Source organism: Myxine glutinosa, chromosome 14, assembly GCF_964187855.1.
Source record: "Myxine glutinosa chromosome 14, kmMyxGlut1.1, whole genome shotgun sequence".
Taxonomy (NCBI): domain Eukaryota; kingdom Metazoa; phylum Chordata; class Myxini; order Myxiniformes; family Myxinidae; genus Myxine; species Myxine glutinosa.
In genome coordinates this window covers 8,329,842-8,355,653 of record NC_136274.1, presented here as the reverse complement: position 1 = coordinate 8,355,653, position 25,812 = coordinate 8,329,842, and the positions used below count along the sequence as shown (strand labels likewise).

Sequence of the window (25,812 nt, the reverse complement as noted above, 5' to 3'; positions counted from 1 at the left end):
TTTATTCCCACATAGCTCAGACTTTACATGATGTAATCCGTGTTATTTTAATCCCACATAGCTCAGACTTTACATGATGTAATCCGTGTTATTTTAATCCCACATAACTCAGACTTTACATGATGTAATCCGTGTTATTTTATTCCCACATAGCTCAGACTTTACATGATGTAATCCGTGTTATTTTATTCCCACATAGCTCAGACTTTACATGATGTAATCCGTGTTATTTTATTCCCACATAGCTCAGACTTTACATGATGTAATCCGTATTATTTTAATCCCACATAGCTCAGACTTTACATGATGTAATCCGTGTTATTTTAATCCCACATAGCTCAGACTTTACATGATGTAATCCGTATTATTTTATTCCCACATAGCTCAGACTTTACATGATGTAATCCGTGTTATTTTATTCCCACATAGCTCAGACTTTACATGATGTAATCCGTGTTATTTTATTCCCACATAGCTCAGACTTTACATGATGTAATCCGTGTTATTTTATTCCCACATAGCTCAGACTTTACATGATGTAATCCGTATTATTTTAATCCCACATAGCTGACTTTACATGATGTAATCCGTGTTATTTTAATCCCACATAGCTCAGACTTTACATGATGTAATCCGTGTTATTTTATTCCCACATAGCTCAGACTTTACATGATGTAATCCGTGTTATTTTATTCCCACATAGCTCAGACTTTACATGATGTAATCCGTGTTATTTTATTCCCACATAGCTCAGACTTTACATGATGTAATCCGTGTTATTTTATTCCCACATAGCTCAGACTTTACATGATGTAATCCGTATTATTTTAATCCCACATAGCTCAGACTTTACATGATGTAATCCGTGTTATTTTATTCCCACATAGCTCAGACTTTACATGATGTAATCCATGTTATTTTAATCCCACATAACTCAGACTTTACATGATGTAATCCGTATTATTTTAATCCCACATAGCTCAGACTTTACATGATGTAATCCGTGTTATTTTAATCCCACATAGCTCAGACTTTACATGATGTAATCCGTGTTATTTTAATCCCACATAACTCAGACTTTACATGATGTAATCCGTGTTATTTTAATCCCACATAACTCAGACTTTACATGATGTAATCCGTGTTATTTTAATCCCACATAGCTCAGACTTTACATGATGTAATCCATGTTATTTTAATCCCACATAGCTCAGACTTTACATGATGTAATCCGTGTTATTTTAATCCCACATAGCTCAGACTTTACATGATGTAATCCATGTTATTTTAATCCCACATAGCTCAGACTTTACATGATGTAATCCGTGTTATTTTAATCCCACATAGCTCAGACTTTACATGATGTAATCCGTGTTATTTTAATCCCACATAGCTCAGACTTTACATGATGTAATCCGTGTTATTTTAATCCCACATAGCTCAGACTTTACATGATGTAATCCGTGTTATTTTAATCCCACATAGCTCAGACTTTACATGATGTAATCCGTGTTATTTTAATCCCACATAGCTCAGACTTTACATGATGTAATCCGTGTTATTTTAATCCCACATAGCTCAGACTTTACATGATGTAATCCGTGTTATTTTAATCCCACATAACTCAGACTTTACATGATGTAATCAGTATTATTTTATTCCCACATAACTCAGACTTTACATGATGTAATCCGTGTTATTTTATTCCCACATAAATCAGACCTCACATGATGTGATAACAAAACGAGACGTTAATCCGTGTCTCGCTCAATCAACGGTTTCAGTTTGATCTCGACTTCATATAAATGGCACCGTCAGTGTTTACTTTATATTTGCTTTGGGTCCGACGAATTGCCCAAATGTACCCAAATGTAAGTGAATTTACCCAAATGAAAGCACAATGTACCCAAATGTAAGTCGTACTATGTAAAGGAAGGTTATTTTATGCAGTAAAACGTTACGGTGTGCTTCTTGACGTCCAAGAAAACGAATGCGAACAAAATTTTACAAATTTTACCGGCCCGATCGGTGGCAGCCATTTTCGGTCAGGGGGACAAAACTCGGTATACATCTGCAGGATTAACATAACTCGGTATACATCTGCAGGATTAACATAACTCGGTATACATCTGCAGGATTAACATAACTCGGTATACATCTGCAGGATTAACATAACTCGGTATACATCTGCAGGATTAACATAACTCGGTATACATCTGCAGGATTAACATAACTCGGTATACATCTGCAGGATTAACATAACTCGGTATACATCTGCAGGATTAACATAACTCGGTATACATCTGCAGGATTAACATAACTCGGTATACATCTGCAGGATTAACAAAACTCGGTATACATCTGCAGGATTAACATAACTCGGTATACATCTGCAGGATTAACATAACTCGGTATACATCTGCAGGATTAACATAACTCGGTATACATCTGTAGGATTAATGAATCCGTGCTGAAGCGACCAAGGTGGCGGTAAGTTTACCCACATATGTTGAGCCTGGACATTAATGAAGTCTAAATATTTGATCAAAGTTACACCCTACTTTCTTATTTTTTGTATCAGAATTGATACTAACCCTAACAACTAACCCTAACAACCAACCCTAACAACTAACCCTAACAACTAACCCTAACCCTAACAACAACTAGCCCTAACCCGAACAACAACTATATTATCTGGTGCAGAAAAAAAATGCACAATGCCCTATGGGCCTGGCTGTGCACACCGTAACGTTTTACTGCATAAAATAACCTTCCTTTACGTCGTACAACTTACATTTGGGTAAATTCACTTACATTTGGGTAATTCGTCGGACCGTTTGCGGGTTTTGTGGACGTGTCTGCACTGACTGCGCCCTTGTTTGTACATGGGCGTGTCTACACTGGCTGTGCCCTTGATTGTACGTGGACGTGTCTGCACTGACTGTACCCTTGTTTGTACGTGGACGTGTCTGCACTGACTGCGCCCTTGTTTGTACGTGGACGTGTCTGCACTGACTGCGCCCTTGTTTGTACGTGGACGTGTCTGCACTGACTGTGCCCTTGTTTGTACGTGGACGTGTCTGCATTGACTGTGCCCTTGTTTGTACGTGGACGTGTCTGCATTGACTGTGCCCTTGTTTGTACGTGGGCATGTCTGCACTGGCTGTGCCCTTGTTTGTACGTATTTGTTTTTCGTACAGAATTCTGATTGTTCGCTTGGTGTAAACCACTAATTAATGAAATCAACTTCGGCGGTGTAAGGATGAGGCAATGTAAGTGAAACAAAACAATGGTACTTATTACCCTGCGCTCGCGAAGCGAAAAGCGGGGTTAAACAATCATGTACGTACGTGTGCCGTGTCTGCATTTAAAAAAATTCCTTTTCTCGGCAATCGTTGTTCCAATTGACATGAAAGTTTTCCGTAGGAGCGCCTCTGCCTGTAGATTTTTTTTGCTGATAATTATGACGTCATAGGTCACGTGGTATGGCCGCCATCTTGGAAAAACGTTACACCTTTATCCCAAACCGCTTAATGGAAAAAATTGAAATGTGGCTCATTGTCAAGTACATACCATGGGGAATAAGATATGTTAATGATGATGTCATAGGTGCCTCCATTATGACGTCATACTTCGGCAAGTACTGTACATTCGCAGGGTAAGTATTCTATGAATACCATATCGTTGCGTGCGTGCGTGTAGCACGACTACATGAATATATATTGTTACGGTTTTTAGAACCTTCACTTTGTAAATTTAGTAGTAAATTTCCTATGTACATTTCCCCTTAATTGGCTGTTAATTGTTTGCACCTTAGTTAGTCCATCGCATCATGTAGCAAATAATAGGCTTCCCTCAATAGTTATCTCATTATTATATGTCTCGGGTAAGGCTCTGTGTCCACTAGTTCATCTTGCGTTGCATCAAATGAAATAAGGTAGAATCCCCTTTCAATTGCCCCAAAACGCCATTACCAACTGCATTGCCTCCATTGCCAACTGCATTACCTCCATTACCAACTGCATTCGCCGCCATTGCCATGTGCTCTAACTCGGGGAAGAAGGGCGTGGCCCGCCCATCGTCATCAAGAGGAGGAGTCAGCCAGCCCCGATCAACCAACCGAGAATGAGTGCGTTTGGTTTGAGAGGGCGGAGAGAGTACCATCAAGCAGTTTCGCGAACGTTCCAGGGTGTGGCGCTATATAACCCGTTGCGCGGAGCCCACACCAGAGTTCTGTGGCGAGAGAGTGCCAAGCTGAGGGGAAAGGTTGGAGACGAAGCTGGCGTTCAAAGACTGAGCTAAGAAGGTTCAGGCTGAGAGACTTTGAAATCCCAAGGCAAGGTCGGGAGCTGGGCTGGCCAAAGGAATTACAAGCTGTGCTGAAGCTGTGTCGATTGAAGGAGTTACCACGCTGAGCCCACGCTGCGACGACGCAGCCGCGGAGCTGTTTCCCGCGTCCCGCTGAGTCCCGAGGCCCCGAGCCGTTCCTCCTGCCTGGACCCACCCTTGCTGCCATCCCATGCCATCGATCCCTGGCATCCATCTTCCCCTTTTGTGTACGTGAGTTCCTTCTGTCTGTATTGTCCCTGGGAGTAAGTAAGACTGTGTAGATAAGCTTGCTCTGTGTCCTTCTGCTCCTTCCATTTTCCGTATATTACTTTGATTTCTTTTCTTCTCTTTGATTGTGGTTTGTGTAAATAATTAATAAATATCTGTTCCTCCATTCTTTGATTTCTTCTTTCTCATCCGATCGCTTTAGAGATTTCCCCATTGAGTTCCTGTGGTGCGATTTCGGCCAATGCTTATGAATCGGGTTAGTCTTTGTTAAACGGCTCGGATTCCGCAGCTCGCTTCGCTCGGCGTAATCCATAATTACACTGCGGTCCGAGCGGGAGTATCTCCTTGCGTACCGGAAGGCGCTGGTACTTAGGTCATAGGACGGATAGGCCTAATACCCTATCCAGCGCTGACCGGGCGTGACGTCATACTTCCAGGACTGGGGGAATCGGCCAGTGTAAAAGACAAGGGGATTGACCCCCCCTTGGTAAGGGGAGCGCCGACCTCAGATCCGTAACTATATATATACCAACTTACGAGTTTTCCGAGATACGAGCCGTCGCTCGGGCGGTTTATTGCTTTGAGATGCGAGCCGAGATCTGAGTTACGAGCTTACGCCACCCGCCACCAGGTGGGTTCCGGTCACGTGGTTATCTTGCCGTGCAAGCATATCTGCCGTATATCGCTGCTGTTTTGTTTTCGCATGTTGGTTATTTTGGAGCTTACGCCAGCCGCCACCAGGTGGGTTCCGGTCACGTGGTTATCTTGCCGTGCAAGCATATCTGCCGTATATCGCTGCTGTTTTGTTTTCGCATGTTGGTTATTTTGGAGCTTACGCCAGCCGCCACCAGGTGGGTTCCGGTCACGTGGTTATCTTGCCGTGCAAGCATATCTGCCGTATATCGCTGCTGTTTTGTTTTCGCATGTTGGTTATTTTGGAGCTTACGCCAGCCGCCACCAGGTGGGTTCCGGTCACGTGGTTATCTTGCCGTGCAAGCATATCTGCCGTATATCGCTGCTGTTTTGTTTTCGCATGTTGGTTATTTTGGAAAATTTCTTAGTTTTAACCATGGGTCCTAAGTAATTGAGTGCCAAGGGCAGTACTGAGAAGAAGAAGAGGATGATGTGCTTGGATATAAAACACGCAATCGTCGAAAAACATGAGTGAGGTGTGCGTGTTGTCGACTTGGCGAGGCAGATGTGAAGGCAGCTGAAGATTTTATTATAACTTTTGCCGAACTGATAGAAGCCGAACGATACATCCCCCAGCAAATCTTCAACTGTGACGAGACAGGGCTCTTCTGGAAAAAGATGCCGAGGAGGACGTATATAACGGCAGAGGAGAAGAGCATGCCAGGCCACAACTTGTTCAGAGTGCCGGCGATAGCTCGCCTTCTCTTTGTGGAAGACACGGTGAGATCCTTAACATCCAACAACTAATGGGACGCAAACGGGGCGCCCAGTTTAGCGGTACACACATTGATGAATCACCCTGCCTGTGAAACACCGACATGACAGGTTATAGCTGGGTCGGGATTCAAACCCAGGCTGGACAGTTTAGAGTCAAGTGTGCGTACCTCCAGTCCAGGCCATCCTGCCAACTTGTATGCTGCATACAGGTGAAATATAAAGTGCGAGATATTTTTATATATACTGCATATTTAAAAAAAAATTGGTGTGGTTTTTGGCGGGCTGGAACGGATTAATAGCATTTCAATGCATTTTAATGGGGAAATTTGATTTGAGAAACGAGCAAATTGAGTTACGAGCTCGGTCACAGAACGAATTAAACTCGTAAGTCAAGGTTCCACTGTATATATATATATATATATATATATATATATATATATATATATATATATATATATATATATATATATATATATATATATATATATATATATATATATATATATATATATACATATATATATATATAATATTGTTACGGTTTTGTGAATAAAGGATAACCCCCCTCATAGGTAGGCGCACCACAACATGTAGCCTCTCTGTAGTTCAGTTATTTCTTAGTAAATGTAAGCGTAGTCTCCTTTCCTGTGTTTGTTTTGCGTTGAGCAGGCCAGTGAGTAGGCCTCAATTGGGCTAGCATGCCATGTGCTCGGCCTGGAACAAGTCTGGCAAGGCCGAAGGGAGGAGCTGCAAGGGGAGTGGCCGGTAAGCAACGAGCCGCCAATCAGAGCTCGAGGGGAGCGGCTCACCACGGCAACGGGAGGAGTGGCATGGAACATTCGGGTAAGGCCAGGGCGGGGCCATAAAACCCTGCCCCGGGCCCCCCGCCTCAGTCAAGAATCAGTCGGAGCCCCTGTGAGAGTCGAGAATCAGTCGGAGCCCCTGTGAGAGTCGAGAATCAGTTGGAGCCCCTGTGAGAGTCGAGAATCAGTCGGAGCCCCTGTGAGAGTCGAGAATCAGTCGGAGCCCCTGTGAGAGTCGAGAATCAGTCGGAGCCCCTGTGAGAGTCGAGAATCAGTCGGAGCCCCTGTGAGAGTCGAGAATCAGTCGGAGCCCCTGTGAGAGTCGATAATCAGTCAGAGCCCTGTGAGTCAGAGCCAGCGAGAGCCAGAAAGTCAGTCAGAGTCGCCCAGCCCCTGAACGAGTCGGAGTGCTTGAATTGAGTTGCTTGTTATAGCCTCGCTGTACACGAACATTCCCCGTGCCCTGCGCTCTGCGGCTGTATTAATCGCGCGTGTGGAGACGATCCATCCCGGAGCCACCTACGCCGACGATCCTCCTACCTGGGCTTCCTGCATACGTGCCGTGAACACGAGAGGGCCATGCCGGGTGAGCTGTCCCGGAGCGACCGACGGCAAGACGCGTTTGGCGCACGAACGTCCTTCCTTCTTTTCCCCGCGTGAGTGAGTGGGCGCTTTGTCTGGGGATAAGTTAAGACTGCTTAAGTGCCTGCTCTGTGTGTCTTCGTCCTGTACATTATAAATAAACCGTGTTCTTCCTCTTATTTGATCGCTCCCGTCATTTCACAATTGGCTTAGCATCGCACGAACAGAACCACTCGAATTGGGTTCAATAAAAGGTAACGGCACAAGTCACGTGATACGCACACCGCTCGGGCGTACTCGATTAGCATGGCTTGTGCAAGGTCCGGTCCCCGTTTCCGTGGCAGCATGGGTATCAAAGGTACGTGCGACATCGACCCGATACCCTTTTCCACGCTCGCTGCGGGAGTGGCGACTTGGCCTCGTGGACACGAAGACCCGAGGGGGGAAAGGGGCTTAACCCACCCCCCCACTGTACGTCGACGGGCTTCGGGAGATCCGCAACAATATATATATATATATATACACAGTCAGACCCCGCTTTTTTTTCGCGTATTCACGGGTGATAAATTGCGATCTGCTTTTCTATTGTCGGCCATGTGTCCTGCGAATTCTCGGTTTTTTTCTGTATTCGTGGCCATCTGTTTGGATGCCTTGGATCGTGATTGAGGAGCAGGAACACGACTGGAAGACTTCACTGCCCAGAATAGTCAATGCAGACAATGATACACGAAATGACACAACAGGGTTTTCACCCTTCTACCTCAAACTACCTCAATCCAGGATCACTACTCACCTCTACTCACCTATTCCTCTTTTTTCCTGCCTGTGGGATCAACTTCCACATCCTCTTCAATCTCATACTTCCCTCCAGGTCTTCAAGACAGCTTTTCACCATCATCTCAGATCGTCCCCAATCTAAACTAATGATATTCTCTATCCTCGCTAACCCCACCCAAGTCTTCTTCCTTTCAATTTGCCATTTTACTCTCCTTGGAGTTTCCTTCTGTATCCATTTTGTCCACCCCAAGCATGCGTGTTTTCCATCCTGTTTTTTCCTGTTACATCCTGATCCGTTCACTGGACTAGATCTTCCACGATCCTCGACTTTGTGTACAAAAAAAAAAGAGGTGATTCTATAGTTGGGAGGAAAAAGAGGACAAAGGAAGTGAGCAGATTGTTTGGATTCGGCTACTTTATGATTAACAATATGTGAATTATTAAAATTATTCATGAAAACGCTACTGAACCAAAGTTGGGATGTGATTACACGTGATTGGTCTATGCAAGTCTGGGCTTTAGCTTAATTTTAGGCTAAGCTACAGATATGCTTGTCCCAAGTAATGTGACCTGTGTCTATCTCATTGCTCCCCATACATTTCAGGAAGTAACATGCTTATAACCATGGGAATCATCACATGTGTTGTATTTTGCAATAATTATTTACAAGAAGCTTTTTGAAAAAAAGGTCCATCTGTGCGTCTACCTGTCTGTCTGTACGTACGTCATGCTATCTCCTCCTAAACAGGTGAGCAGATATTCACCATACTTGTTAATCTTTGTGATGTTGTGATGATTCCGGATGACAAACTCACTGCCATGCATGGTTTATGATTTTGTAAACTTACAGGACTAAGTTTTGCTACTTTCAATGACTGTCAACAGAAATGAATTCCCTTTCTCTGGCAAAGACGCGTAGCGTGGTCGCATGTCTGCGAAGATGTGTACGGCATCAGCATGCTGCGTACTCGGTATCCGACTTACCGGAGACGCATCACATGCTGCGGCAGACATGTCGGGATTTTGCAGACAAGGAGCTGGCTCCCATCGCCGGCTGCCTGGATCGGGAGCATTCCTACCCTGCGCAGCAGGTATGTTGAGCATGACGATGACATTTGGTTTCTCTCGAGGTTCATCCATGATGTGTTTCCCACTATGATTCATGATGTTCATCCATGATGTGTTTCCATGATGTTCATCCATGATGTGTTTCCCACTACGATTCATGATGTTCATCCATGATGTGTTTCCCACTATGATTCATGATGTTCATCCATGATGTGTTTCCCACTATGATTCATGATGTTCATCCATGATGTGTTTCCCACGATGATTCATCCATGATGTTCATCCATGATGTGTTTCCATGATGTTCATCCATGATGTGTTTCCCACGATGATTCATGATGTTCATCCATGATGTGTTTCCCACTATGATTCATGATGTTCATCCATGATGTGTTTCCCACGATGATTCATCCATGATGTTCATCCATGATGTGTTTCCATGATGTTCATCCATGATGTGTTTCCCACTACGATTCATGATGTTCATCCATGATGTGTTTCCCACTATGATTCATGATGTTCATCCATGATGTGTTTCCCACGATGATTCATGATGTTCATCCATGATGTGTTTCCCACGATGATTCATGATGTTCATCCATGATGTGTTTCCCACTATGATTCATGATGTTCATACATGATGTGTTTCCCACGATGATTCATCCATGATGTTCATCCATGATGTGTTTCCATGATGTTCATCCATGATGTGTTTCCCACTATGATTCATGATGTTCATCCATGATGTGTTTCCATGATGTTCATCCATGATGTGTTTCCCACTATGATCCATTCCATGATGTTCATCCATGATGTGTTTCCCACTATGATTCATGATGTTCATCCATGATGTGTTTCCCACTATGATTCATGATGTTCATCCATGATGTATTTCCTACTATGATTCATGATGTTCATCCATGACTATGATTCGTGGTTCTTTTTGGACAGATTCAAATGATGGGACAGTTGGGGTTGATGGCCGTAAGTGTACCAGAGAAATATGGTGGCACCGGATTGGATACCCTGGCATATGCAATTGCAATGGAGGAGATCAGCCGAGGTTGTGCTTCTGCGGGAGTGGTCATGAGTGTCAACAATGTGAGAACTGGGAAAAGATACCCTTGACGATATCCCTCTTTCATAAAATGTTCCATATAATGGAGTGACTTCCTGTTTTTGGCAGCTTTCCTGAATTGTTTTTTTTCCATGCAGTATATGATAAGTTTTAATGTTTGGCTGAATCAGTAAGGGTGCTCAATTGAAATCACTTCCAAACGGGTGAAGGAGCATGATTTGACCATTCTGTGATATAGAAATTTGATGCTAATGGAAGAACGACGTCGTATAGCGTTTCCACTTGGCTACTCTTTACACACTTCCTGTTGGAGACATCGCTCATCACCATCACGTATCTAACACTAACATTTGATCCCAAAATTATTGATGATTGTAACAGAGCACCTGACACCTAAAATGCATGTATGCTGTACATTACAACAACAACAACAACAACATGCATTTTAAGGCCATTTTCCCTGCAAGAGCGGGGGTTAGCCTTGCGGTCCCCATGACAATCTTCTCCATTTTGCCCTATTTTCTGCATCTCTCCTTGTTAACCCCCTTGCCCGCATTTCTTCTTCCACCATCTTTAGCCAAGTCTTTCTCGGTCTTCCCCGTCCTCTACTTCCTTCGACATTAACTTCCATCACTCTTCTCAACCAGTCACTTTCATCCTTCCTCAACACATGACCAAACCATCTCAACCTGTTCCTCTTCACAGCATCAATCACAGGCTCTATTCCCATCATCTTTCGCAATTCATCATTTGCCTTCATCTCTCTCAACGATACTCCGCACATCCACCGAACCATTCGCATTTCCACCCTTTCCAGACTTCGTTGCTGCTCTACGTTCATTACCCATGTCTCGCTCCCATAAATCATAACACTTCTCACACATGCAGCATACACCTTTCCCTTCAGCTTCAACGACACTCCCCTCCTCATCAGCACGCCACTCAGTTCCCGAAACTTCTTCCATCCACATCTCAGTCCAGCAACCGTTGCCGAGTCTGATCCACCTTCTCCATTCAGCATGTCTTCGAGGTAGCAAAATGTTTTCACACCTTCCAGCTTCACGCCATCTCCAAGATCCAACTCAACATTTCCTCCATCTGCAGCTCCTTCTGTGCACACCTTGCATTTGAATGTAGCTGCCACACTGGTTAATGACCCTCTCAGATCACTACATTTTTGATGAATCCACTCAGCGCACATTGTACATTGAATGGAGTTCAGTCCGACACCCTTCCTGCACACAGCACATGGCCACTTCCCAGTTATTTCCACCTCACCACATGCTTTACCACTTGCCATCACCTTCGTCTTTCCGATATTCACCTTCAGACCTTTTGTCTCCATACATTCCTTCCACTTGTTCATCTTTTCCTTCAGTCCATCCATACTTTCCGCAATCAACACCAGATCATCTGCAGACAACAACTCCCACGGTAAACCCTCCTTTACGTTCTGAGCCAGCACCTCCATCACAGCTACAAATAGTAGTGGACTTAGTACCGACCCCTGATGCACTCCCACCTTCACCTCAAACTCACCACTGTTCCCGTCCTTCGTACTTACAGCTGTGCGCGCTCTTTTGTACATTGCCATCACTACTCTGATCAACCATTCCTCCACTCCTAACTTCCTCAATGCCCATGTCAATACGTCGCGTGGAACCCTATCGAATGCTTACTCCAGATCAACAAACACAAGAAACAACTTCTTCCTCTTCTCCATGTACATCTCCTGCAACTGCCTCGCAATAAAGAGCGCGTCTGTCGTTCCTCTTCCTGGCATAAATCCAAACTGCATTTCGTTGATCTTCACCTTCTTCCTTAACCTCCTCTCCAACACCCTTTCCAATACCTTAATTCCATGCTCCAATAACTTTATCGCTCGGTACGAGCCACACTCCAGAGGGTCACCTTTCCCCTTGTATAGAGGGACGAGGGTACTCAGTGCCGAATCCACTGGAATGCGGCCTTCTTTCACCACCAGATTACAGATCTCTGTCATTCTCTTCACACCCCAACTTCCTGCTGCCTTCAACATATCTCCCACAACTCCCGTCGGCCCTCCCGCTTTTCCACTCTTCATTGCTTTTATCGCTTCCTCAACTTCCTTCTCAGTTATCTTCTCTGCCGGTCCTAAAACTGGGTTACTCTCTATGTTGCCATCCCATTCATTCTCTGTATTCAACAGCATTTCCATATATCTTTTCCATCTTCTTTTAATTCCATCTGGATCCACAACGATTTGTCCCACTTCATCCTTCAAGCAACTCACCCCCATCACACCACACCTCTCTTTCGCTATCTGCTTTGCAATCCTGAATACCGCTTTCTGACCCTCTTCCGAATCCAAGTGTTCTCCGAACATTTTCCTACATGCCTCCTGCGCCTTTGCTACCTCTTTCTTTGCAGCCTTCTTGGCTGCCTTATAACTTTCATGCTCTGCCTCTTCTGCCCCTGTACCCTTCGCCTTCTGCCACTCCTTGAACCTCTTCCTCTTCTCGTCAATCCTCTTTCCAACTTCCTCATCCCACCACCATGTTTCCGATTGCCTCGGTGGTCCTTTTGTCCATCCACATACCTCACCAACGGCTCCCAACAGACTACCTTTCATTGACATCCAACCACTTTCAAGCTCAACCACATCATCCCCTCCCCTACTCAGCTTCTCTTTTAATGCCTCTCTTACTGTCACCTCTTTCAACCTCCACACCTTCATTCTCGGTTGGTACTTCACCCACCGAGCTCTCCTCGCACCTTTCACCCCCATGTCGCAGACAACCAAGTGGTGCTGTGAAGCAGCCTCCTCCCCCGGGATCACCTTTGTGTCCCGGAGGTGCCCCCTATCTCGCCGACGCACCATCAGGTAGTCAACGGTTGTCGTCGACCCACCTGACATCTATCTATAATTCCAGTAATCTCTGTGTGTGTGTGTATGCGACCGCTGTTTCTCGACAACTACCGGTCCGATATACTTGAAACTTGCCAGGTATATTGCTGGGGACCCGAGGATGTGCCTTTTCAAGGTTTCATATTAATCGGACAATTACTTACCGAGCTATGTCCAAAAAACGATTCAACCAATCAGAGAGCAGCGAGCTATCGCGTGTGCCGAACGTGGCGAACACACTCTGCCTCGGACGGCACATTTGAGAGCGTATTCATTTATTTCACGTTGGCAAACTATGTTGCCGCTATGTTGGCGTTAAACTATGTTTTAAAACTAATTAAAACCATTTCATGTAAATAGAGGGGGGGGGGGGGGGGGGATTGTCACTGTACTCGCAAGCCGTTCGCCGTTCGCTTTGGCGTTGCGAATGGACCAAAACATTTCATGGACCAAACCATTTCATGTAAAGCGTTCGCCGTTCGCTTTGGCGTTGCGAATGGACCAAAACATTTCATGGACCAAACCATTTCATGTAAATAGAGGGGGGGGGGGTATAATTTTAGATATATATATATAGTACGGGCATGCCCTAGTGTATGTAACAAGCTTATTATCCTCTTTCTGGAACTGAGTATTACAAATCAACAAATCAGCTCCATCAGCAAACTCCAAAATTCTTTCACCTTCTCCATTTCTCACACCATATCCGTAACTCCCATGAACTCCCTCAAAACCATCCATACTCCTTCCCACATGTCCATTTAGGTCTCCTCCTACCACAACAACCTCCTCATCTTTCACGTTTTCCATCGGCTTCTCTATCGCACACCAGAACTTGTCCTTCTCTTCATCGCTCCGACCAACCTGCGGAGCATATCCCGAGATGACGTTCACCAATCATCATTTTCACCATCATCAACCTATCACTCACTCTAGTCACACTCACCACACTGTCTACAAACTCCTCAGAAAACAGGACACCAACACCATTCACTCCCTCCGGGCACCCTTGCCACACAAACTTGTATTTCTGTCCCTGCCTACCCTTCACCATTTTCACACCACTTCCCTTCCATCTCGTCTCTTGCACACAACATATGTCCACTCTTCTTCTGATCAATATTTCCACCACTTCTCCTGATCTCCCTGTCATTGTCCCTACATTCCATGTCCCAAACCTCAGAAACTGATCTCCACTTCGGGCTGTACCCTGCCCATATGTAGTAGTAATTGTCATGGTTCTCTTTTTGAGGCAATGTTTTTATGGCCGGATGCCCTTCCTGACACCAACCCTCTTAGTCGCCTCTTACGACACGCAGGGATACGGTGTACCTATTCTAAACCAGGGTACACACCGGGAGGTTGTCCATTAAAGGCCAAATTTACAAAAGGCGTTTAGTGGGCATCTTGCTAACACAGGCCTAACACCTAAATGCTGACAAAAACATCTTTGCATGTGCACAGCTAATTACACGTTTAAATAGCAATTTACAAAGAACAGAGATAAACGTCTGTTAAGCTATGCACCTATAAACAGCCGATTAGCCTGTGAAACCTCGCCCATATCTCCAACATCCAATCGAAATGATGCACTTGCACAGGATCGAAGCACCACAAACAATTGTTGGAGGGGATTCAGCGCATTGCTCCTCATCGTAGGTTGATCCAGGTCATCTTGCATTAGATTGGGCATCCAACGGAATGATTCTTCAAGAGATCCATGCATCCCTCCTTCCACTCGTCCATCGATCCATCCCTCCGACCATTTATCACGGAAAAGACGAGCTGTAAAATGTGTCCAATCTCTGTATCCAAGCTATGGTTCCCACATGTTGGCCATTCTGGGTAATCTGGATTGAAAAGATCCATCATTATTATTGAAATATCTATCACGTTTTATGTTTGGGTTGTATACACAGTATAAATTAGTTCGTTGCTATCTATTTAATATGTATGCAGATATGGTAACATTTTGTCACTCCTTCCATACCCTAATAGTGATTCTAAAGTTAACTTAATCTGCCAGGAAGTACATGAGAGTACAACTGCAGTTCTAACTACACCATTTTTGCCTCTTGCTTTGCATCAAGACCTTAATCTTGCTTGCTTGATCTTTTCTACCCCCGTTAATTCACCCCAGATCCACTTTTTTGAAATACCGACTTCTTTCCTGGAAGTCCTGGCAGTGTCCATGTGTTTAATACCTATACCACCCCCCACCCCTTCCCATGCCTCCTCCCCCCCAAGCCCTCTACCTCCCACAGATCTCCCGATGTCCCTGCTCTCAAATGTTGTACTTGTGTGCTTCCCTCTGTTAGCTCTTACACGAGCCTCGATCTTGTACACAAAAAAAAAACACTCAAAGTTAGTGTGTTTCTCTTAATGTCGCCGACGGGTAAAAGTTTCTGTTTTTTATACGCTTCGATAGTATAGGCGATTAACTTTGAAAAGGTGATCTTTGCAGGTGATCATTGCACGATTAGCGATTTTACACGCGTCTAACTCTTAAACGCCTTTCGTAAATTCGGCACTAAATATTGGATGGCATACAACAACAACAGGCATTTTAAGGCCATTTTCCCTGCTAGAGCGGGGGTTAGCCTTGCGGGCCCCCCCATGACAATCTTCTCCATTTTGCCCTATTTTCTGCATCTCTCCTTGTTAACCCCCTTGCCCGCATTTCTTCTTCCACCATCTTTAACCAAGTCTTTCTCGGTCTTCCCCGTCCTCTACTTCCTTCTACATTCATTTCGATCACTTCTCAACCAGTCACTTTCATCCTTCCTCAACACATGACCAAACCATCTCAACCTGTTCCTCTTCACAGCATCAATCACAGGCTCTATTCCCATCATCAATGTCTTGGATGGCGTACAATCAATTGAAACGAAATGAAGAAAAAACAGAATTCCTTGTGACAGGTTCCCAGCTACATCCTAAACTAGAATTGGCACTCGATAGAGCACATACCTCCGCCAGGCTGAGCAGTTTACATTTTGAATCCCACTGATAGGCCGGATCTGGATTCGGACCTGACCCAAAATTAAATCGGCTTGTTCTTGTCACCGAGCCAACTCATCCACCTACTTTTGTTAAAACTCGACCACATAATTTTGAAATATCCTGATATTATATAGTTTTGGCCCCATTTCTAGTGAAGTCACTTTAAAAGAATTACAAATTTCTCATATCCGGATTTTCACCAAAACCGAATCGATTTGGCCTTGTCACACACCCAGCATATCGACCAAGAGTTGTCCAAATCCGTCCACAACTTTTTGAGATATCGTGCTATATATTGGTTTTTGTCCTATCTCTCGTAAAATATTAGGGAGTTTGTAAAAACATGCCAAGAAAATATTTGAGCTGTTAGCATATCTGAGATTTCTGTTAAGGGGTTGAAATCCTAATGGTTATGAGCCAGTAGAGGGCGTTGTGTCGTGACGATATTGAATGGATGTTCATCATCCATTTCTCTTCTACACCTGATGAGTCCCTGTCCCCCCTTTAGCTCCGACTCTTCTCCTCATCATGTGGTGCATACTTGTGTTCTTGTCCTCGCAATAAGCATTGAGAACAGTTTAAGACACAAAAGCCTTTGATATTGTAGTGGTCAGGTGTTACATGTCTCTCACAGCACGTGCCATCTGCGCAGCTTTTGTCCAGCCAGTAACGGTGTGTCAGTCTGGGCGTTGCTAATAATTTTGAGAATGAAAAGATTATCTTTGTATTTTTTCAGTATTTTATTAAAGCTGAAATGTAATGAAACTTTAAATATACCATTGCTTCATTATTATCTTACTTTGGTGTCCCCTATCGCCCCCCTCCCCCCCGCCGCCCTTCTTGTACATACCTTCCAGTCACTGTACTTGGGACCGATTGAGAAGTATGGCAACGAATCTCAGAGAGAAGAGTGGATGACACCCTTCTCTAATGGATCTAAAGTGGGCTGTTTCGCACTCAGTGAGCCAGGTAACCATGTAATCTATAAATAATAAAAGGCAGTGTCTGTTGGTCTGTCTCCTCCATAACTCCAAAATCATAAAACTTAGTGGTCCCAAACTTTGCTGCTCACACCTGGACCTCCAACAGATTGCAATGATGAAAACTGGGTGTTTCGGTGTGTTATAACATTATTTTTGAAGATGATTAACGAGGTGCTCATAAGAAAAAACCCAATGTGGTGGTGTACCAATATGGCGGCCCGCCATATTGGTCAGCCCACTGCACCTTGCTGTGTTCTTAAAGGAGAACGGACACGACCAAAACAACTTTGCAGATTTCGAAACATAAACATATCTTAAACACTTCTATTGAGTTCATTTCACAAATATCTTCACGGTTTTATTAGAATTTGTCAAAATATCGCCGAACAAGCAAAATCAGTTTTGTCAAAACAGCAAACCGGAAATGACATTTGCGAAGTAACCCAGTTTTTCATTCTTAAAGCCTTGTTGGCTTCGTGACGATCAGAACATCGCTTTGTTTTCATAACGATCAGTTGGAATCATGCCCAGTCGTTGTGTGGCTGCTGCTAGTGCGTGCCCGTACATGCGGGGAGGTAAGTACGTGGACATACGTACATTGACGTACGTACCAAAAATAAGGCCTCACTGTCCGGAAGTTCGCATATCGCAGTTACGATTAATCGCAAATTCGTTTTAATGGCCAAGTATTCAATTTTCAAACCGCGAGGCAGAAACAACAAACACACACGCGGTTCCTTCGCTGTAGCTTGACCGTACGTGCAAAGACAAAGTAAAACTTTCATCGTTCCTTCGGTCTTCGCTCTCGTCCTTCGCCGTTCCTTCGCTCTCGTCCTTCGCTGTTCCTTCGTTCACGTACAAAACGTATGTGTTTGCTAAATAAATGGCCATAACTTGGTAACCACTTGTCCGATTAATAGCAAACCTTGAAAAGGCACATCCTCAGGTCCCCAGCGATATACCTGGCAAGTTTCACTTAGATCGGACCAGTGGTTGTCGAGAAACAGCGGTCACAGACATACACACAGACAGACACACAGAGATTGCTTGCATTATAGAGAGTGCTATAATGATACAATTACAACTGATACACCTGCAGTGCTGCACTAAGTCAATAAAGTCGTATTTCGTTTCTGTGTTTCTATCCATTTCTTGCCTCACGGCACTGAACATTAATTAAATATTAGTTATGTATTCCATTGACCAGAAAAAGAAACTTTTTAGCCGCGTCGCAAGACGCTGGTCATAGAGTGCCCTCTGTTGTTGTTCTTGTTCTTCTTGTTCTTCTTCTTGCAGAGAAGACAAAACCTCAAAGCTCCACCCATTCTGGGAACCATAGCTCCACCCATTGTGGGAGAGGCTTCATATAAACAAATATCCACCATTTTATTAACTCGCATAGCTTTGAGGCCTGTTTTGTAGGCCCGTGGTGTCTTCCTCTCTCACACAGTTTTATTTCAAATCAAATTCGATATATCATTTCATTTTTCACAGTCGCTAACATAGTTTTAGACTCGGTTGAAAAAAAACGGGAAGAAAATCCGATGAAAGTTGCCCTTTATAGAACGAAATGAATTCTCAAAGGCCTGTAACTTCAAGTCCATTGAGATTTTTTTTTTTTGAAATCGCGGCATGGTCAGTCATACACCGCCCGAAATAACAGACGGGAAAATGCCGAGATATATTAAAAATTCGTCCATTTGATGACAATCGTCACGATGAAATATTTAATTTATACGTCGTCACAATAATGTGGAGAGAGGAGCATATAGCTTCGTTCACGTGTCGCCACATATGGGAAATTGCCTAGATATATTTTTTTTAAATCGCGGCATGGTCAGTCATACACCGCCTGAAATAACAGACGGGAAAATGCCGAGATATATTAAAAATTCGTCGCCACACACGGGAAATTGCCGAGATATATTTTCACTTTGCACAAAAATAACATCAAGTAATCGAATCAATAGGAATGTCCTGTGCCTATAACATCGACGTTATAGGCACAGCTGCATCTAGGCATTGTGTAACATCGACGCGGCTTTTGTTTTAATTAAAACTTTTTGTACTTGTTCAATTAAAAAAGAGACATAAAAATGAATATCATTCAGTATTTTGGAGGTGCCCGAGATCAAAATCGATCGCCATTGTGTCTGTATCCGACGATTTTTTTTTTTTTTTTTTTTGTATACTGAATCGAGGCTCGTGAAAGAGCTAACATTAACTTCACAAACAAATCGACCAGACAAACAAAATACACAAAAAGAGGGAGCGGAATACAAGATGGGGAGGAAAGGGGAAGCACACACACACAACATCCGAGAGCAGGGAGATGTGTGGAAGGGAGAGGGCCCGGGGGGAGGAGTCGTGGGAAGGGGGGTGGGTGGGGGGGAGGGAGAAGTATAAAGCATAAGGACACCAAGGACTTCCAGGACAAAAGTTGGTATTTCAAAAAGTGGAATTGGGGTGAAATTAGCGGGGGTAGAAAAGATCAAGGTTTTGGATGGGGGAAGATAAGAGATGGTGGTGAACAGCTGTTTTAAAGACTTGGAGGGTGGAGTGGGATTGAAGAGAGTGAGGGAGTTTGTTCCAGAGGCGGGAGAAAAGAGGAATGAAGGAGTGAAGGTGAGCAGAGAGTCTTGATTTTGGCAGTTTAACCAAAAGAGGGTTGCAGGCAGATCTTGTGCGACATGTAGGAATATTTGCGGGACAGAGCCCAGAGAGAGCTGGGGGGGCAAGGCCAGAGAGGAGTCGGTAGAAGACGGAAAGACCACCAACCTGCCTGCGGTGAGTGAGTGAGAAACCCTTGGAGTTAGCTTCATCGCGGGAGATTCCAATGATTCTGAATGCTTTGGTTTCAACAGCGTGAAGGCGAGCTAGGTGTGAGGCAGGAGCACCAGCCCAGAGGGGAGAGCAGTATTCCATTGAGCTGCGGATGAAAGCCTTGTATGTGGTGAGGAGCTCAGGTGTGCCAAGGAAGGACTTCGCACGACGGAGGATGCCCAGTCGGCGACTGGCTTTGGAGGCCAGATTTGAAATGTGGTTTTTCCAGGAAAGATCATGGCAGATAGTGAGACCCAAAAGCTTGAGTGACAGAACTTCTTGGAGAGGATTATTCAGAAAGTGGATGGGAGGGTTGTCCAATCGGTCTTTTCGGAGAGACATCGTAAGAGTGTGAGATTTGTCAGGATTGAAAGACATGTTCCACTTGTTTGCCCAGTCTGTGATTTTGTCAAGGTCTGCAGAGAGTGAGGAGGCTGCAGACTGCCGATCTGAGGGATGAAGAATGGAGCGACAGAGAGTAGATTCGTCAGCAAAGAGATAGAGAGGATTTTCAAGAGAGTCAGAGAGATCATTGATGAAGACCAGAAAAAGCACAGGGCCCAGAACACTGCCTTGGGGAACTCCAGCCTGAACAGGAAGAGGAGATGAGAGAAACCCATTCAGGGCCACACGTTGACTACGACTAGAGAGGAAGTCCGCCAGCCATGCGTGGAGATTTCCATGGATACCAAAAGAGGAGAGTTTGGTGAGCAGAGCGGGGTGCCAGACCGTATCGAAGGCACGTGATATGTCAAGGGAGACTGCTCTAATTTCCTGTTTGGCATTGAGGACCTCCATCCATTGTTGAGAAAGCAGAAGCAGCATGTCCAGAGTGGAGTGTCCAGGTCTGAAACCAAATTGATGATCAGAGATCAAGCCATTGGAGAAGAGGAAAGATTTCATATCTGAAGCAATGATGGAATCCATGACTTTGCTGATAATTGGGAGAAGGCTGATTGGTCTGTAGTTGCTGGGATCTGTTTTTGCACCTTTTTTGTGCAAAGCGGTGATGTTGGCAGATTTCCAAGCAGATGGAAGATGCCCTTGAGCAAAAGAGAGGGTGAAGAGAACAGAGCGGGGGAGTGAAAGAGCGGAAGAACATGATTTTAGGACCCGTGGGCTGATGCCGTCAGGTCCAGTTGCAGAATCAGAGTCGAGGGTTGACAGAAACTTTTCCACCTTGTCAGGAGGAAAGGACACAGAGTCCAGGAGCAGCTGGGTACGACTGGGTACGGTGGGTACAGAGAGGGATGGGTTTGGGACACAAGATTTAGAGGCAAACACAGAGTTGAGGCATTCAGCTTTTTCACGTGCGGAGTCAGCCGTGTGGCCATTTAAGGTGAGGGAGGGGATGGAGGGGGAACAAACACCAGAAACAGATTTCACCAGACGCCACCAGGATTTGGAAGAGGGAGACAGATAAGAGAGTTCGGTCCTGAGGACGGAGAGATATTGTTTCCTGGCTCTCCTGAGGGTGGACACACACTTGTTTCGGGCTTTGTGAAAGGAAATGAGATTTCCTTCCGTTGGATTTGCTTTCCAGGAGACGAAAGCAAGTTGTTTCTGGGCAATAGCCTCACCAAAAGATTCCGTGTACCATGGACGGGAGGAAGGGTATGACAACTGTAGACGAGAAGGGATAAATCTGTGCATGTGAGAGAGCAATTTACTTTGGAAGAATTCCCAGGATGAGTTGATGTCAGAGGCAGTAGAGATGGGAGACCAGTCCAGATGATTGATGGCTGCTTGAAGACCGTGCCAGTTGGCCTGAGTGAAATGCCAGACTCGGCGACGCTGAGGAGGCTCTCTGAGAATGGTCAGAGAGATGTCCACTTTAACAAGCACATGATCAGAAGAGCCGATTGGAGCAGAAGAAGAGCAGCAGACATTTTCAGGGAAGTTAGTCATAACCAAGTCCAGAAGAGAAGATTCTCCGTTGACTGAGATCCGGGTTGGGAAATTGACAGATTGTGTCAGTCCCAGTGAGTCACAGAAGTCCTTTGCTGAAGAGCCATGGCTGGTGAGAGAGGTACCCACCCCCAGCCAACTGGCATGGTGACAGTTGAAATCACCACATATGAGGAAGAGAGAGTTGGGATGGGTAGATAGAAGTTGGTCCATATTATCAGACAGCGAGATGTAGATGGAGTCTTCACTGTTTGGTGGACGGTACAACACGCATATGAACAAAAGGTGGGAGCGAAGGGGAAGCCGTAGCCAAAGGTATTCCTGGGGGTGAGGTGGAGAGAGGGCAGTGCAGGGCGAGTGAGGAAGAGAGTTTTTTTATAAAGATAGCAACCCCACCTCCAGGACGAGGCTCAGGTCTATCATACCGGAGGAGGGAGTAACCTGGGAGACATACCAAGGAATCAGAGACGTCATGAAGGAGGAAAGTTTCTGTTAAGCAGATCACGTCTGGTTTGTCAGAAGCAACCTGTATGGAGAGATCAGTTAAGTTTGAGCGAAGGCCCCGGATGTTTGAGGTCCATACTGTTAAGGAAGAGGAAGGGGGAGCATCGGATACAGAACAGGGGGGGGGGGGAGCGGTAGGGCAGGATGTGGAAGAGGTAGGGAGAGCTGTTGCAGGTGTGTCAGAGATTACAGAATAGCTTGGAGAAAGGGAAGAATGGGGCGGACAAAAGGTTTGATGGTGTTTGGGTGAGGCGCAGTGAGGTGTTATTTGAGGAGGGGGAAGAGTGAGGCAGAAGGTTGAGGAAGATGAAGGTGAAAGTTGGAAGGGGGAAGAAGCGGGGAGGACGCTTTGAGGAGGAGGGGTGAGAGGGGAGTCTAGGAGGGGAGGAGTGAGGGAGAGTCTCGGAGGGGAGGGGTGTGGGGGGAGTTTAGGAGGGAAGGGGCAGCGGGGGAGATTTGAAAGGGATGGGTGTTTGGGAAGATTTGGGGGGGAGGGGCAAGGGGGAAGATTTGACAGAGATGGGTGATGGGGAAGATTTGGAGGGGAGGGGTGTGATTGGATTTTGAAAAGTGTACGATTTATGGGAAACGAACATTTATTGCAAAATGAGTTTCTTGAGACATTCGAGTCAAAAATACGTTTGAGGACGCTGAAGGGTGGGTGGAGTTCTGGAGAGTTTAGGGAATGAATGAAAGATGCACTGTAAGAGATGGATTTTTTTTTTTGAATGAATAGAATTGGTGAGCAAGTCGAAAGCATCCTTTTATAGAAGAAGTAGAAAAAAGTGTTATAGAATATGACATAATAATAAAGTTCTTCAGGGGACAGATGAAACATGTATTAACAACTTGATCACGTGATCTCGAACAACGTGGTCGAAGAACGAAAGAACAAATAACGAAGAACGAAAGTGCAAAAGAACGAAGAACGAAAGAACAAATAAGAACGCACAAGCGGATAAGAACAGGGAAGGGAAAAAAAAATTTTGGGTTTTTTTTGAGATTGTAAAACAAGGGAGTATGGGTGAAAAGACCGTGAAAAACAGAGACTGAAAGTAGTTGCAGCGTGATCGAAGAACCGCTGAGACAAAAAACAAAAGCCTCAAGCCAAGGTCTGAGGACACGGTAGCCAACTAGTACTACACTAGGCCTCAGAATACACGATACGAAAAAACTGACGATTCTGTACACAGGTATGAAAACCAACACCGAGAAACCTATTAAAGTCACCCCAATAGGTACATGCACCGAAAGAAAGATAAAGATACGACAAAAACACAAATGTGAAAGATCACTTAGCTTCGAAAGCGTGAGCGCATGGAACAGCTTCGAAAAGACGTGACCTCGCCGTGATCTCGCGAGATCTCGATCTCAATCGAGATTTCTCTTCTTCACTCTCTGGACGGTATGGGAGAATCTGTATGGGAGAATCGAGTGTGATTCCCCAAGATTATTAACTTTCTCTTCATTTTCCGCATCAGATTGGTCAGAAATATCGCTGATATCCAGACTTACGCAACTATCGGAGTCGGTGTCTGCCATTGCTTACTATTGCGCAGTCACATCAGCTTCCTCCGATGACGTCACGACGATGATGATAGTCATCACCAGATGCTGGCCGGCGTGAGAGAAATCGTCTCCTATTGGCATTTTAAAACTCGGATATCTCACGATTCACGCATGCTAGAGCAACAATTTTTGCGCCAAACTTAATCTTTTTTGTTGCTACAATTAATTAATCTTAAGCATTTGATCTCTATACTCATGTCCGTTCCCCTTTAAGCCACCATTTTGTTTCGGCCTACTCAAACGTGCCTTGCCTTGGAAGCATGATCGATTAATCATTACATATTTTTCTTTTTTCTTTTTTCTTTTTTTTTGTATACTGAATCGAGGCTCGTGAAAGAGCTAACATTTATTTCACAAACAAATCGACCAGACAAACAAAATATATAAAAAGAGGGAGCGGAAGACAAGATGGGGAGAGAAGGGGAAGCACACAAACAATATTTGAGAGCAGGGAGATGTGTGGGAGGGAGAGGGCTTGGGGGGAGGAGGCGTGGGAATGAGGGGGGGGGGGGGTGGGAGAAGTATAAAACACAAGGACACGAAGGACTTCCAGGACAGAAGTTGATATTTCAAAAAAGTGGATTTGGGGTGAAATTAGCGGGGGTAGAAAAGATCAAGGTTTTGGATGGGGGAAGATAAGAGATGGTGGTGAACAGCTGTTTTAAAGACCTGGAGGGAGGAGTGGGATTGAAGGGAGTGGGGGAGTTTATTCCAGAGGTAGGAGAAAAGTGGAATAAAAGAGTGAAGGTGAACAGAGAGTCTTGATTTTGGCAGTTTAACCATAAGAGGGTTGCAGGCAGATCTTGTGCGACCTGTAGGAATATTTGGGGGACAGAGCCCAGAGAGAGCTGGGGGGGGGGGGGGGGCAAGGCCAGAGAGGAGTCGGTAGAAGACGGAAAGACCACCAACCTGCCTGCGGTGAGTGAGTGAAAGGCCCTTGGAGTTAGCTTCATCGTGGGACATTCCAATGATTCTGAATGCTTTGGTTTCAACAGCGTGAAGACGAGCTAGGTGAGAGGCAGGAGCACCAGCCCAGAGGGGAGAGCAGTATTCCATCAAACTGCAGATGAAAGCTTTGTATGTGGTGAGGAGCTCAGGTGTACCAAGGAAGGACCGCACGACAGAGGATGCCCAGTCGGCGACTGGCTTTGGAGGCCAGATTTGAAATGTGGTTTTCCCAGGAAAGATCATGGCAGATAGTGAGACCCAAAAGCTTGAGTGACAGAACTTCTTGGAGAGGATTATTCAGAAAGTGGATGGGAGGGTTGTCCAGTCGGTCTTTTCGGAGAGACATAGTAAGAGTGTGAGATTTGTCAGGATTGAAAGACATGTTCCATTCAAAGATTGAAAGACAATTGAACCATATCATCAAAATCTGGATTAGGATATGAGGATTAGACGCTGTCGACTAAATAATCTCCAAATCTGGAGTGAAATCTGACACAATTTACCATATCTAGTGATTTTATAACTCAGTGTATATATGCATTTATTTAAGCGATGCTGTCATTCTCCTTCTGGGGTTAGTTTTTTTAAAATTTAACTTAATAATAATTTTTAACTTGATTCATACTTCCATGGGATTGGGTGTCACTCCACTGTACCTGCAATCTCTTTTTAAAATTCATCGGCCATTTCAACCAGAAGCAATGAGCTTGCTATCGCTCGCTAAGCCAGCCATTCCTTGTCACCCATTTCGTTGGCGGGCTTGCTGGAGTGCTTAATCCGCCTGGCGATGGCTCTTAATTAATTAGTCACAAGGCCGGGGAAGTTTGGGTGTGTTATAACACCCTTTTTGAAAATGATTTACCATCACTTGGTGAACGTTATTCCGGCTGCTTGTGAAAGCCATTGCGTTAC

General features: G+C 44.8%; 1 protein-coding gene across 9 annotated transcripts in view; it reads left to right on the top strand.

Moving 5' to 3' along the window:
- The window catches only part of ACADS (acyl-CoA dehydrogenase short chain), a 91,940-nt gene that overhangs the window by 6,242 nt on the left and 59,886 nt on the right, over positions 1–25,812 (top strand). For 7 of the 9 annotated variants that reach the window (XM_078768400.1, XM_078768402.1, XM_078768401.1 and 4 more), the window contains 3 exons: positions 9,015–9,220; positions 10,149–10,298; positions 17,023–17,134. In XM_078768400.1, coding sequence (XP_078624526.1) covers positions 9,017–9,220; positions 10,149–10,298; positions 17,023–17,134 — 466 coding nt within the window. In that variant the 5' untranslated portion in view covers positions 9,015–9,016. Of the gene's footprint in view, positions 1–6,641; positions 7,427–7,913; positions 8,878–9,014; positions 9,221–10,148; positions 10,299–17,022; positions 17,135–25,812 lie in introns of those variants that run through there. The other 2 variants (XM_068135136.2, XM_078768404.1) reach the window with 2 other exon arrangements.